Genomic DNA, 14,432 nt, shown 5'->3' with positions numbered 1-14,432 from the left:
TCGGATGTTGCTGACCGTCAATTGGCTGGGACTGATGGTGGCCTTCTTAGAGGCAGTACCGTATACCCAGTCTCATACCCGAATTCTCCTGAAGGAGATTCTTAATGGAATCAGAATTCCGATTCCCTGGACAATCGAATCCGGTTGAGCGAGCGGACCAGGAAGTCTCCGATGCTCAACCAGGGGAAGTCATTTCTTCCGATAGTATCCAGATTACCAATAAGGGTATCGGAACTGAGAGCGATCAGATTTTGTCTAATTTACTGGATCGAGCAGCTCTAGAGCAGCCCGATTCGGATCCAATCGCATATGGCCTCTTCATCCAGAGGTTTTTCCCTAGCTGTCCCTTCATTGGGACATCCCGGATGTGGATCTGTTGGCACCTTGGCCTAACAGGAAGGTGCGGAGGTTTGTAGCTCGCGCCACAATCCTCTAGCGGACGCAGCAGAAACGCTGATCGCCCCGTGGGGGCAGTATCAGCTACGGCATGCCTTCCATCCTCTCAAGTTGCTGCGGGAACTTCTTCGCAGGATAGAGGTGGAGGGAATTCCAGTTATTCTGGAAATTCCGGATTGACCTCGTCGAGCCTGGTACGCCGACTTGGCGAGGCTAGTCGCGGACACTCCTTGGAGACTTCCTCTCAGGGAGGATTTGCGGTCTCAGGGACCGATCTTCCATCTTGCTTTACAGTCGCTGGCTTAATGGCCTGGCCATTGAGACCCAGGTACTGAAGGACAAGGGAGTGTCAGCTTCAGTTATTCCTACCTCCAGTTAAAGCAAGGAAAGCGACTTCCAGCACATGGAAGTCTTATATTGCATGGTGTGAATCTATTGGATTTCCCCCACAGACCTATTCGGTGACCCGAATTTTGGTCTGTCTGCAACAAGGGGTTGAGCAGAAACTATCCTTGAGCACGATCAAGGGTCAGGTTTTCGGCGTTAGCAATCTTCTTTCAAGAAACCTTTGGCTAATCATTCCTTGGTGCGGAATTTCATCCAGGGGGTGCGACATCTGGCTCCGCCAGTGTGCGCACCCTTACCGCCTGGTATCTTAATTTAGTGTGGTCGGTTCTTCAGAAACTTCTCTTTGAAGATATTAGGGAGATTCCCTTGCTTACATTCCCAGAAGGTGGCCTTCTTGGTGGCCATTACTTCTGTACGCAGGGTGTCAGAACTGGCCGCATTATCCTGTCGTTCCCCAGATCTGGTGGTTCATAGGGATAAGGTGGTTCTTCTTCCGAATCCATCCTTCCTTCCTAAAGTGGTTTTCGTAAGACGGACTCACTTTTTGTGATCACGGATAGCCCTTGAAGGGGGTTGCCTGTGTCTGCCGCGACCATATCTACATGGATCAGTCAGACGGTGGTACAGGCTTATTCTATTAAGGGTCGGAATCCTCCGTTCCCTGTTAGGGCGCACTTCACTCGAGCGCTCAGTACTTCCTGGGCCTTTCGCCATCAGGCGTCAGTGGTCCAGGTATGTAAAGCGGCCACCTGGTCGTCGGTACATACCTTTACAAAATTTTATAAAATTGATGTGATGGCATCGGCGGATGCCTCATTTGGCCGCAAGGTTTTGCAGGCCGCAATTTGAGGAGACCGGTGGTCTACCTCGAGGGTTTTTTTCTGTTTGAGAATTTTTTTGTTGAGTCTCATCATTAAGGATGAGCATTGTAAACTTCTAGTTGGCACCGGTTGGCCCTTCTAGATTTGGATTTGATTTCCATTTTCCCACCCCTCATTTGTGATACTGCTCTGGGACTTCCCGAAGGTGCTGTATCACCGAGGACTACGTCTGTCAATGAGCGATAGAGAAAAATGGATTTTTGTAAAATCTTACCGTAAAATCCTTTTCTCTTAGCTCATTGACAGACGTAGTACCCGCCCCTCTGTTTTTGAGTTGGGTTGGGTTAAATTCTCTAAGCACTGCTTTTGTGACATAACTGATTTGCTGTGGCAGAGAGAGAGAGGATATACCCTCGGGGACTGCCCCTGGGGTGTGGCCGGAGCATTTTTCATTTCCTGTCTATTCCTACTCCTGTGGAGGCAACATAACCCGAAGGTGCTGTATCACTGAGGACTACGTCTGTCAATGAGCTAAGAGAAAAGGATTTTACGGTAAGATTTTACAAAAATCCATTTTTATTTCAGTAATTCAATTCAAAAAGTGAGACTCATATTAGAATGTATATGTGTGTGTTATAGATTCATTACACACAGAGTGATATATTTCAAGCATTTCTTTCTTTTTATTTTGATGAATATGGCTCACAGCTAGTAAAAACCCGAAATTCAGTTTCTCAGAAAATCAGAATATCACATGAGGATTTTTAATTCTGAAATGTTGCCTTACTGAAAAGTTTGTCCTTGTACAGTATAGTATGCACTCAATAGTTGGTTGGGGCTCCTTTTGCACGAATTACTGCGTCAATGCAGCGTGGCATGGAAGTGATGAGTCTGTGGCACTGCTAAGGTGTTATGGAATCCCAGGTTGCTTTTGATTGTGGCTTTTAGCTTATCTGCTTTGTTGGGTCTGGTGTCTCTCACTGTTCTCTTGACAATAGCCCACAGATTCTCTATGGGGTTTAGGTCAGGCAAGTTTGCTGTCCCATTAAGCACAGTGATACCATGTTCATTAAACCAGATATTGGTACTTTTGGCAATGTGGGCAGGTGCCAAGTCCTGCTGGAAAATGAAATCAGCATCTCCATAAGGCTGGTCAGTAGAGAGAAGCATGAAGTGCTCTAGGATTTTCTGATAGAGGCCTGCGCTGACTTTGGACTTGATAAAACACAGCGGACCAACACCAAGAGAAAACATGGCTACACAAATCCTCAGATTGTGAGAACTTTACACTAGACTTCATGCAACATAGATTCTGGGCCTCTCCAGTCTTCCTCCAGACTCCAGGACCTTGATTTCCAAATGAAATGGGACCGCTGAGCATCAGTCCAGTCCTTTTTCCCTTTAGCCCAGGTAAAACGCTTCTGAGGTTGTCTCTGGTTCAAGAGTGGATTGATACAAGGCATGCAACAGTTATAGCCCATGTCCTGGCAACATCTGAGTGTGGTGGCCCTTGCAGCACTGACACCAGCCCTAGCCCACTCCTTGTGAGTCTCTTCAAATTCTTAAATGGCATTTGCTTCACAATACTCTCAAGGCTGTGGTTATCCCTGTTGCTTGTGCACCTTTTTCTACCACACTTTTTCCTTCCACTAAACATTCTAATAATATGCTTGGGTACAGCACTCTGTGAACAGCCAGCTTCTTTAGCAATGACCTTTTGTGACTTTTCCCTCTTTGTGGAAGGTGTCAATGACTGTCTTCTGGACATCTGTCAAGTCAGCAGTCTTTCCCATGATTGTGTAACCTACTTAACCAGACTGGGAGATCATTTAAAGGCTCAGGAAACCTTTACAGGTGTTTTTAGTTAATTGGCTGCCCAGAGTGTGACATCATAAGTCTACAATATTGAACTTTTTCACAATAGTATAATTTTCTGAGATACTGAATTCTGGGTTTTCACTAGCTGTAAGCCATAATCATCAAAATTAAAATAAAGGAGTGCTTGAAACCTATCACCATGTGTGTAATGAATCTATATATTATTAGTTTCACTTTTTGAATTGAATTACTGAAATATTTTTACTTTTTAATGATACACTAATTTTTCTCCTTCCAAGAAGTTTGATTTTCAAAAAAGACATGTAACAGGATTAACAGTGGCAGTCGCAGCCGCTTAATACATGAAGTACAGCATGGTTTAACAGAACCAGAAGAGATGTTCAAATACTGTATGTAGATATCTTGTGTGCTGTGGCATATGTATATAAAAAGGCCAATAATCCAAGCATATGTCAACTAAAGAAAACAACGAAATCTCTGTGTAACAAAAACTGAATGCAAACCTTGCTTTTTTGAACAAGTACCTGGAGAAATCCTCAGAATCCACGAAATTCATACAACAAGCCCAAGTTTTGTAAAATTTAGATGGGGCTTCTCTGGTCTGGTGGACAAGGTCCTCCTTCTCTGCTATTTTCTGAACTCTCAGAATCCATTTATCAATGGTTGGGGGATTTCTTTTTTTCCAGTGTAATAATAAAATTTTGGCTGCGTTCATTAGGTATAGGGGAATTGGCCAGGGGTGTAGTCGTCTAGGAGTATAGATTGTGAAGCTAGAAATAAGTTGATGAACCTCAGTCCAGAAAGGCTGCATATCTGAACATCCATCCTAGCATAAGGAACAAACTTTTCAGAAACATAGAATGTGTCGGCAGAGAAAGGGAATACAATAAGACACGTGGCCACTCGCTAAAACTTGAGGAAAAACTGTTTAACCTTAAAATACGTAGAGGGTTCTTCACTGTCAGCAGTAAGGATGTGGAATTCTCTTCCACAAGCAGTCGTATCAGCAGGGAGCATCGATAGTTTCAAAAAACTATTAGATGGGCACCTTAAAGACCACAACATACAGGGGTATACAATGTACGGTTAACAGCAAACACACACACACATCATAGGTTGAACTGGATGGACTGGTGTCTTTTTTTCGACCTTACAAACTATGTAACTATGAAGAGTGAGCCAGGTTCTTTTTTACAGCGCCAACATAGGTGTGAAATGTTAGGGTAGATATTGTGTAGTTTATCAGGTGTTCTGTACCAATTTGGATAGATTTTCAACCCGTTCTCCTGAGCGAATACGTTAATCGAGCCTTTGTGAATGTGGGAGTAGATACGTTCCCACTCCTCTATGGTCAGGTCCAACGAGAGTTTACCCTCCCATTGTTGGCTAGCTTTATTCTTTTTAGGGTCACAAGAGGGGAACATTATTGTATGTAAGTCAGAGCTTAGGAGACTTTAGGGTTCTGTCTTGGTGCATATTGCTTCAAACTGGGTATGCACCCTGTGCAAAACTGAGAAAGGTTTGGTGCTAGTTAAAAAGTGCCTAATTTGTAAATAGATCAGCCATGGTAGTTGAGAGGATAAGGGCATAATAAGTTAAGAAGGACCCTTTATCAAAAAAGTTTTCAGTGCGATTGGGAATGTCAGGTCCGAGTTTGGAGAGAAATGAATCTGCGAGGCCAGGGGAGAAATCAAGATTTTGCTTAAAAGGGGTGAAGGGAAAGAGGACAGATTTAATTTCTTACAGGCAGCCTGAAAAATATTGCGTGTGAGGCCTATTAAGGGATGTTCTGCCTTGTCTTGTGGGTAATGATGAGACCCAATCCATGGGAGAGACCTCAATGAGTTCTATGATGAACATGCCAATCAATTATCCTGGTTAGCTTGCAGGCCCAGTAGTACCTATGTATGTCAGGGAGGCCTATACCTCCCTTTAGTTTACAGTTTGAGTTTGTCATAGCTAAGCTTTGAATGTTTTTAGTGCCATATAAATTGGGTATAAACATGCTTGTAAGAGGAGAAAAAGGTTGATGATAGTTTGATGGGGATTGTTTGGAGGAGGTACAGAACTCTAGGAAGGATATTCATCTTAATTATGGAGGCTCTGCTAAATTATGAGAAGGGACCTGTGTACCATTTCTGCAGGTCTTGTTGGATTTGGATTTCAAAAGTGGTTGGAAATTGCTAGGGTAAAGTTTTGATCATTTTGATGGGAGTTTAATGCCAAAGTAAGTTATGGCATGAGGTTCCCAGCCAAAGGGGAAAATATTCCGACAGTGTGAAACTGTGTTTAGCGGAAGGGAGATGTTAAGTGCCCGGGATTTGGTGAAGTTGATCTGCAACTTTAATAAGGATTTAATAGGAAGAAGTTTGTCAATAGTTTGGGAAAGATATTCTAATTTTTTTGAGATGCACCTGTATAGAAAAAAAGAAAAATTGAGGGCAGGTATGCCTGAAGGTAGCTCATGCCTTTTTACAGGCACAGGTTCACACCAGAAGCACAGCACCACACAATAGCAGGTGAGGACTAGTGTTTCCCTGTCCTAAATCCAGCAAGCTAAACGGTAATAGCAACTGTTCCTCCTAAGTTATAGTATGACTAGCTTTTTATAGGTGAACTTGGATTGCAAAGGCCTTAGATGATATGGGATATAAAACGTGGAGAAAATGTAGATCCTGAAAAATGTAAACCTTCTATAGGTTTCTCATTTTTTTTGTATTCCTTTATAATATATTTGTTTTACTTTTTAAATTATTTTTTTATTTTAATTACTATTGCATTAGAAGCAGAAAATCTCCAGGGTGGGTGGGGAATCTTGTCTTTGTAGTTCCTGGGAAATACAAGAAGTTGGCAGGTGGCTCAGCCTACCATTGAAATATCACTTTTTGGGTTGACTGACCCTCAAGTTTTGTACAACTAAAGGATGCCCATACTGGAGGCTGACATTTTTCAAATTATGCTAGTTGCTGCCACCATGGATTCAATTATGTTTGTTTACTGAGCTTGAACAAGCATGCTAATCAGAACATGCAAAATTGAAATGACTGGGTCAATGTAACAGCCAGGAAGCGTTTTAGCATGAAATGATGATAAAGTTAACGTATTTCTTTTTTGTCTAGGTTCAATGTTCTCACAAGCTATGAAGAAATGGGTACAGGGAAGTACAGATGAGGTGAATATTCTCATGCATGGAACACAGGCTTGATATGTATTTTTGTGCAGGTATTTGTACAAGTAGTTGAACCATCAGCTTTCTACGTTGAAGTTATTTTTGTCTCCTCAAAGCAGCCAGAGTATTTTGGGAATGGGAGGGGGTGCTGTCACATTTAGTCACTATTCATTCTTGTTATCTTGTTTTTAAATACTGCAGTTTCCCACATGGCATTAACATTTTTTCCCTGCAATTCTGACAAAGCAGTGAGGGGTTTGTCAAATGACAGATTGATGTTTCTCACATGGCTTGAAGACTTCAAAGTGGTTGTAATTACTGTGATGCTCTCGGTTATAGATCCATATTTAGTGCAGAGTGTGTATTTTCTTTAGCATTATCATTTTAAAATTCTGTGCACAGTGCTGCTGTGCAGTCATGTGTCCTCCCTCTATTTCCTTTACCGATCTAAGAGACTATAGTGGGAGGGGCTGAGATTCTCTTCTGATGTTTGGCAGATGGAAAACACGTGACTGCACGGAAGCCCTGTGCAAAGATGTAGTATTATAATTTTAAGAAAACACACACAGGTGCGTAAAACATAGACCTAAAACTGTGGATCAAATAGATGTTTTTTACAAGCACTGGAGCAGCTGCAGAGAATAGTATTACTCAAGGCAGGAGGGGAGGGGCGTGGAAGAGATTAATTTAACAGTTCACACAGAGACTACGGAAGAGGGGGAGGGGGAGATGCAGAGACGCTGGGGAGAGAACTGGATGACAGAGGCACATAATCTGACCATGCTGTCATGGATCAACAGCCATGATATGGTCAATACACACAGATGAGCACAGGAACAGGCAAGATCAACCAGATATTGCACAACATAGAAAGAGCCAACTGACATTTTAAAAGCTCTTTGCTTTATATCATGCTTTAAAGGGACAGATATTTTTTTTATTTTTATTTATTTATTTATTTTTTTAGGTTTACAAACTTTTTAACGCCTTGTTCACACCTTACGTGCATAAAAACTGATGGGAAAAAATGCACAGATTTGATTTGTATGCGTTTGTTCACACCATGTTCAAAGACTCACATATTTATTATGTGGGTCTGCAAGAACACAAAGAAAAAAAATATTTTCTATGTGCCCTATTCACTCCACAATGTTGATGTTGCGTAATTTTTATTTTTTTTTTTCTGTGAGGCAAACTGCATACATGTTGCAGATTTCTGCGCTTTAAAAAAAAAAACTGCACATGATAGTAGTGTTGTGATGTGAACAGGGCACATAGAGAACGCTTGTGTGTTTTTTTTGGTCTTGCAGAACACGTGCAGAAAAACGCACATCTGCACATGGGGTGAATGAGGCCCAAATGGAGTACACTCCAATCAAACATGGACATTCTTTTTTTTTAAATTCTTTGTTTATTTAATAAAACATGAAAACAGGAAGGCATACAGTAAAACACCAATGGACATGAATATAAAAAGTACAATCACGAGAAAGATAGCAGTGGTCCATTTTCACAGCAGATACCGTATCTCTAACATTGAGCAATGGTGCAAAAATAGGATTGCATTGAAAACCCTGTCAGATACATATTTTATCCGGGGACTCCAATGGTAGAAGGTGCGATGACTAACGGTTGACATAGGAGCTCGTCGGGCATATCTAGGGAAGTCCACCCGCCCCACCGGCATCCAACTGTGGGCCGGTATCAGGGGGACGGGACGTACCACCCCAGAGTCCCAGAGCCCAGGATAGGTACCAAGGGGTCTGGCACAGGCATGCCCTCTTGGGGAGAGAACTGAATGCAGACCCAGACAACCGAATACCCGTGATATGAAGGTGTCGTCTGGCCAGTCGCTAATATCCAGGTCAAAATACACATGGGAGTGCAGAAAGTGAACACCAGACACAGTATTAAACACAAAAAGAAAGGTAGACAAGAGGAGATAGCAGAGGGGCAGGTTGAATAAAGCAGAAGAAAGGCGGGGGGGGGAAGGGAAGGGAAGGGGCGGGGAGGCTCGACCAACCTCCACGGTCACTGCTTAGGCAAGCAGGTCTTTGTATTCCGTCGTAAACGTGAAGTCATGCCAGTAATACCAGCGTTTCATAAATTTGTCCCTGGTACCGTGCTCAGTGGCAACCAGATCCTCCATTTCATTGAGACAGGCAACCTTGCGGAGCCACATCGCCACCGTAGGAGGCTGACTCTGTTTCCAGAGCGGGGGAATGCAACTCTTCGCCGCCGTAAACAGGAGCGGAAGTAATGATTTGCGATAGGATGCCCGTGGAAATTCATGATGGTGGAGGAGAAAGAGGGCTGGGTCTAACGAGAGGGTATGGTCTGTAAATTTTTGAGCGATACGAAGAACAGATGAACATGGACATTCTTAATGGAAGTGTATACAGCATGCAGTGTCTGCCTGTCATAGGCGTTTTCTTCTCCCACATTGCTTCGGCTTGAGCCTAACACAAGATCTGTCCTTAAGCGTCCGAAAAAAATTACAATATGATAGGTCACTTTTACTGAAGACAAGTCCTGCATGGCTTTGCTTTGTATTTACATCCTGTTTGGCTGTTACTAATCTGTTGTCAGGCGAACACTAGAGAGTGGCATTTAGGGCTAATTCACACCACATGCAGTCCAGTGCAATTCTTTTCTGCATCAACAACACATGGATAGTAGGTTATATAGTTTCTGGTGCATGCCAGTTCCAGAAAAAAAAAAGTAGAACATGCTTAATTTTTCCTGCACTGGATTGTACTGTAGCAGATAAACGCATCAAAAACGCACTAGACCTCAGAGTGAAAAAAACAGGAATAAAGCATCTGGAAACCCCAAAAAAAACTATTCTGGAAATCATCACAATAAAAATGTGCATGCTTCCAGAGCGGATCTGAAGTGTGTTTTTGTGGAGTGAACTGGCCTCTAAAGATGTTAAGAAACTGCACACCTCAATTTTCATTCAGTTCCGTAGCTCCATTACTTTTTCAATGCCAGTCATTAAAAATGAATAGAGCTTTGCCTGCTCCAGAGTCCAAAAGCAAGTACATCACATTGTGATGCATTTTTTTTTTTTTTTTAAATGCAGCTGCATGGCCATGTTTGGGGTCGGATTTAAGAGACCCTGCCACCCAACCATTTTGTATTTAATCAATACATTTATTACAACATCATAGTGTATTATAAAGTATATCACTGTTCTTTATCTGTACCAAAAAATATCCTTTGTCTAAACCAGTGTTTCTCAACCTTATTTCAGTTTAGGCACCCTTTAACCACTTTAAGACCGGAGGATTTTCCTGCTTAATGACCAGGCCACTTTTTTCAACTTGGCACTGCGTGACTTTAACTGACAATTGCGCGGTCATGCAATGCTGTACCCAAACAAAATTTACGTCCTTTTTTTCCCACAAACAGAGCTTTCTTTTGGTGGTATTTGATCACCTCTGCGCTTTTTATTTTTTGCGATATTAATAAAAAAAGCGATAATTTTGCGAAAAATTAACATTTTCTACTTTGACACTTAAAAAATATCCAATATATTCAATTTTGTCATATATTTAGGCCAAAATGTATTTAGCTACATGTCTGACAAAAAAATTCTCATTGAGCATATTTTTAACGACTTTAAGACCAGGAGATTTTACCCCCTTCCTGAGCAGGCCATATTTTGCGATTCGGCACTGCATTACTTTACGGACAATTGCGCGGTTGTGCGACGCTGTACCCAAATTAAATTTGCATCCTTTTTTTCCCCACAAATGGAGCTTGCTTTTGGTGGTATTTGATCACCTGTGCGATTTTTTTAATTTTTAAAAAAGAGAGCGACAATTTTGAAAAAAAAAAAATAACAATTTTTCACATTCTGATATAGAACATTCCCCCCAAAAAATTTACAAATCAAAATTTTTTAACATTTTTAGGCCAATTTGTTTTCTGCTCCATATTTTTGGTAAAAAAATCTCAATAACCGTATTTTGATTGGTTTGCGCAAAAGTTACTAACTACGGGAAAGATTTGTCTTTTTTTTTTTTTTTCTAGTAATGGCGGCGATCTGCGTTTTTATGCGGGACTGTGACATTGCGGGGGACAGATTAGACCCCTAAATGACATTTTTGACACTTTTGGGGGGACCAGTGACATTACTACAGTAATCAGTGCTAAAAATATGCACTGTTACTGTAATGACACTGGCAGGGAAGGGGTTAACACTGTTGGTGATCAAGGGGTTAAATGTGTGCCTCATGCTTACTAACGTGTATGGGGGGAGGGAGTTCTGTGACAGAGACAGAGATCGCAGGTCCAGCTATCCTGAATCCTGCAAACTGTCCCTGTCTGTCACAGAGAAGATCCGCCCGCTTTGTTTACACAAGCGGGCGGATTTTTTCACTCTTTCCCCGACGATCGGGGAAGAGAGACGGTGATTGCCGTCTCTCCTCCTCCGGCCCGACTCCCGCTGTTGTCTGTACACAGTGGGAGCGAGCCTGTGGTGGCGCGTGCGCGCCACCGAGGCAGGAAGGAATCCAGCGACGTAGGTGTGAGCAGTCCAGAAGTGGTTAAAATTATGGACCGTCTCTAGGAACCACATTCTAAAATGTAAAAAACTTTTCTAATAGCTATTAACAATGCAGCAACATCCACAGGTAGGACACTTTTGCACACTGGTACTGACTAGTATTCCAGTGTTTTTCTTCTCCCTCAGTTTCTCTCCATCAGTCAGGTAATGTCACCCTAGTGCTGAGGAAAAGGGGTACAGGAGGGTCAAACAAGGATGGAGGCAACAGACATCATTCTTATTAACTGATGATGTAATTGGTTGTTAAGATGCCAGTGTTGAGAAAGTTGAAATGGTGCATAATGAAAACCTGTAGCTTTGTGTAACTAAAAGGCAGGCTTGATGAACCTGTTGGCTTGTATATAATTTTTAGGCATTTTGCCAAGGCACCCCTGAATAAACCTCAAGGCACCCCGGTTGAAAAATGCTGGTCTAGACATCCAAAAACTGAGACTGCTGTGCGCTGCTATCTTGGATGTGACGTCGGCACATCCAGCAGATAAAGAATGGTCACTCGAGTGTCGTATTGCATTGTAACCATGTTTTTTTTTTTAATTGCTTTTACAAACACTTGAATACTGAAAAAACATTATATATTTTGTGAAAGTAGGGACCTTGAGTTGTAATTTTTTTTATGTCATAATAACAATAAATTATTAAACCTGTATTTTCTGTAAAAAGTACTCTAAATTTAATTTTGGCGCACACAAAACAATGCCCAATTATTTTGTAAAAAATTTAACAGGTAAGGTTGTGTTGAGTAAATAGATGTGACAATACAAATTATTGTTTAAATTTAAAATTTTAAAATATAATACTAAAGAATCCTTGTGATTTTTTGCACAGCAGCACTTTGAGTTACACTCTAGCACCACCATAGCGCAGCATTAATTTAATTTCTCACTTGAGTAAATAGATACCAAACATGTCAAGCCTTAAAACTGTGCACGCCCAAAGTATGGGTACCCTAAATTGTCCATAGCCGATGCTTTAAAAGCTTTTACAAGTCATAAATTTAGAGTTAAACCTGAGTTACAACCTCGGAAAAGTTTTTTTTTTTTAGAAAAAAATACCCCCTGGACAATCAGGGCTAGTGCATTCCACAATGGATAGCCTCTGAACTGTCCAAGGTCGCACTTACCTTTTAGAAGAAATGCTTACCTTGAAAATTTCTTGTCCAGCGCTGCCATCTCAGGTGTGGGCAGCTGAAGCCAGGGCGTCCTCTTCGGTGTCCTCTTCCGTGTCTTCTTCGTCCCAGAATGCCCTGCATCGGCCCCGCTCGTCACCTTCGGGGCAGGCGTGTCATCCCTACAAACTTCTGGGCATGCCCAGAAGCTGTTTAGCAGGGAATGACACACCTGCACCGGAACTGACGAGCGGGGCCGGTGCAGGCGTATTGACTCCTGGGAGCGATGATGTTCAGCTCCCAGGAGTCATCGCAAGCAGGAAGTGACGTCGTGGGCCACGGCCGCAGAGGCAGACCACAACTGAAGTTGGGAAAGAACTTGCTGAAAATTACTAGACAAGATGGTGCAGTCATGTCCAGAGGCGCCATAAATGTTTCATTCTGGCCAAAATGTCCTATAGTAAGGACTTGAGTAAATATAGTTCTTTAATGCAGGAGTGGTGTTTTTCTGTCCCTGATGGGGATTGTTACAGTGGGTTTTCTAATAGTTTTTTTTTTAAATTAGGGCATACATGTACCAGTGTTACTTGCCTATTTTCTCTTTCTAGGCCCAAGAAGAAATGGCCTGGAAAATAGCAAAAATGATTGTTAATGATGTCATGCAGCAGGCACAGTGGAATCTACCACCTGACAAATATACTAAGGTCAGTACAGTTCAGTTTTTTTTTTTTGCAGACTTGGATAGATTGCAGAAGTAACTGTTTGTGTCAACTTTTGGGAGATTTCACTTTTTTTTTTTTTCTATGACCACTGTCATTGGAACTGACAGACATTCCAATACACGCTTCACTTTATCCAAAACATAAAAAAACATAAAAAAATGCTCAGTTTCATGATGGTATTTGGAGACTACTAACCTCGTTTAACGAATATGATTTTAAGTTTGACAGTGACATTTCAGTGTGTTGGGAGGGGAAATCAGGGCACAGGAAGTGAGTAAGAGTTAAACCAAAACTACAAAATGCAAAATTATTTTTGGACTATGGAATGAAAAAAAAAGAGAAAAATCTCTTGAGATGTATGTCACCCCCTAAGTATGCTCATTACTTTCTCTAGTATTTACACTTTCATTCAGGCCTATTAGTATAGCTCTCCCTGTGCTGCCGGCCTGCTGCAACTTTCATATATGAGAATTTGGTGCTGCAATTCTGGCGAATCGATTGGTATTTTTCTGTACCTGCAGGGTTTTTAATGGATAAACATAGCAAAATGTTTATTGCAAAAAATGTAATTCATATTTCTTTTTCGTTCATTGATGGACACCTCTCCTGATTCTTGTTAACGATTGGGTTATACTGCCCCCTACAGTAGTAGGACACTAGGCAGGAAAAAGCTTGACTAAGCCTATGGGCAGTTCCAGGGGGTATACACCCACTCTCAGCTATAGGCACTCAGTTTTTTTCTGCCTAGTCAGGAGTGAGGACCTAGTTCCTTGCTGGGATCTCTGGTCCTGGCTTTTTTTTTTTTTTTTTCATTTTAAATGGAATTTTTTTTCCTCCCATTATTTTGTTCCTGTGAGAACTACAATCAAGTGCTGGACTGGGTGACAAACTGGATAATCTAGATCCTTACGGTCCGGCCAGTGAGCGCATGCAGACCGCAGCTCGGCCTGCGACATAGCCCCACTGGACGGGGGCTGGCCTGCGAGTTAAACGTCTCACGAGGACGCATAAGAACTGGCTTTGGCCTGAGTCGCAGCGTTTCCTTCTGGCCGACAGAGCACCCACATTATGATGGAGCGGTGTCCTGTCTGGAGCGATGCCCACCCTGTTCCTGGTGTGATAAGTAGCTGTCCCCCCACTACCCCTTGAGGGTTTTGGGGTGGATGTGGACTCCTCCTTGGGATGGTTGGACCCCCGAATTCCCCTCTTTCAGCCCCTCTAAAATTTTGGTCACTGTTGGTCTTTCGGCCCACTCCCCCCTCGGGTGAGGTGATGAGGTGGCTTTGCCACATGCTCTTAAGGGAGCTGGTTGGAGTTGCTGCTGACCGGATTTCCCGGTGCGCAACTGGGGGTCGAGCAGGGTTCCCTGCCATCCTGGGTGTTGGTGACTAGGGCAGGGATGTCTTCTGGGCGCCCTGTGGTGGTTGTTGGGCTGGGGGAGCAATCCATCTCAAGATTA

At 42.4% G+C, this 14,432-nt stretch overlaps 1 protein-coding gene across 1 annotated transcript in view; it reads left to right on the top strand.

Annotated features, from left to right (window-relative positions):
* The window catches only part of AKAP10 (A-kinase anchoring protein 10), a 129,139-nt gene that overhangs the window by 102,924 nt on the left and 11,783 nt on the right, over window positions 1–14,432 (top strand). Inside the window, exons 13-14 of the mRNA XM_082247302.1 lie at window positions 6,524–6,576; window positions 12,860–12,955. Of these exons, the coding sequence (XP_082103428.1) occupies window positions 6,524–6,576; window positions 12,860–12,955 (149 nt within the window). The remainder of the gene's footprint in view (window positions 1–6,523; window positions 6,577–12,859; window positions 12,956–14,432) is intronic.

This window comes from Pelophylax lessonae, assembly GCF_965119305.1.
Source record: "Pelophylax lessonae genome assembly, chromosome: 2".
Taxonomy (NCBI): Eukaryota; Metazoa; Chordata; class Amphibia; order Anura; family Ranidae; genus Pelophylax; species Pelophylax lessonae.
The sequence above is the reverse complement of the archived record's forward strand: the minus strand, read 5'-3'. Positions and strand labels throughout refer to the sequence as shown.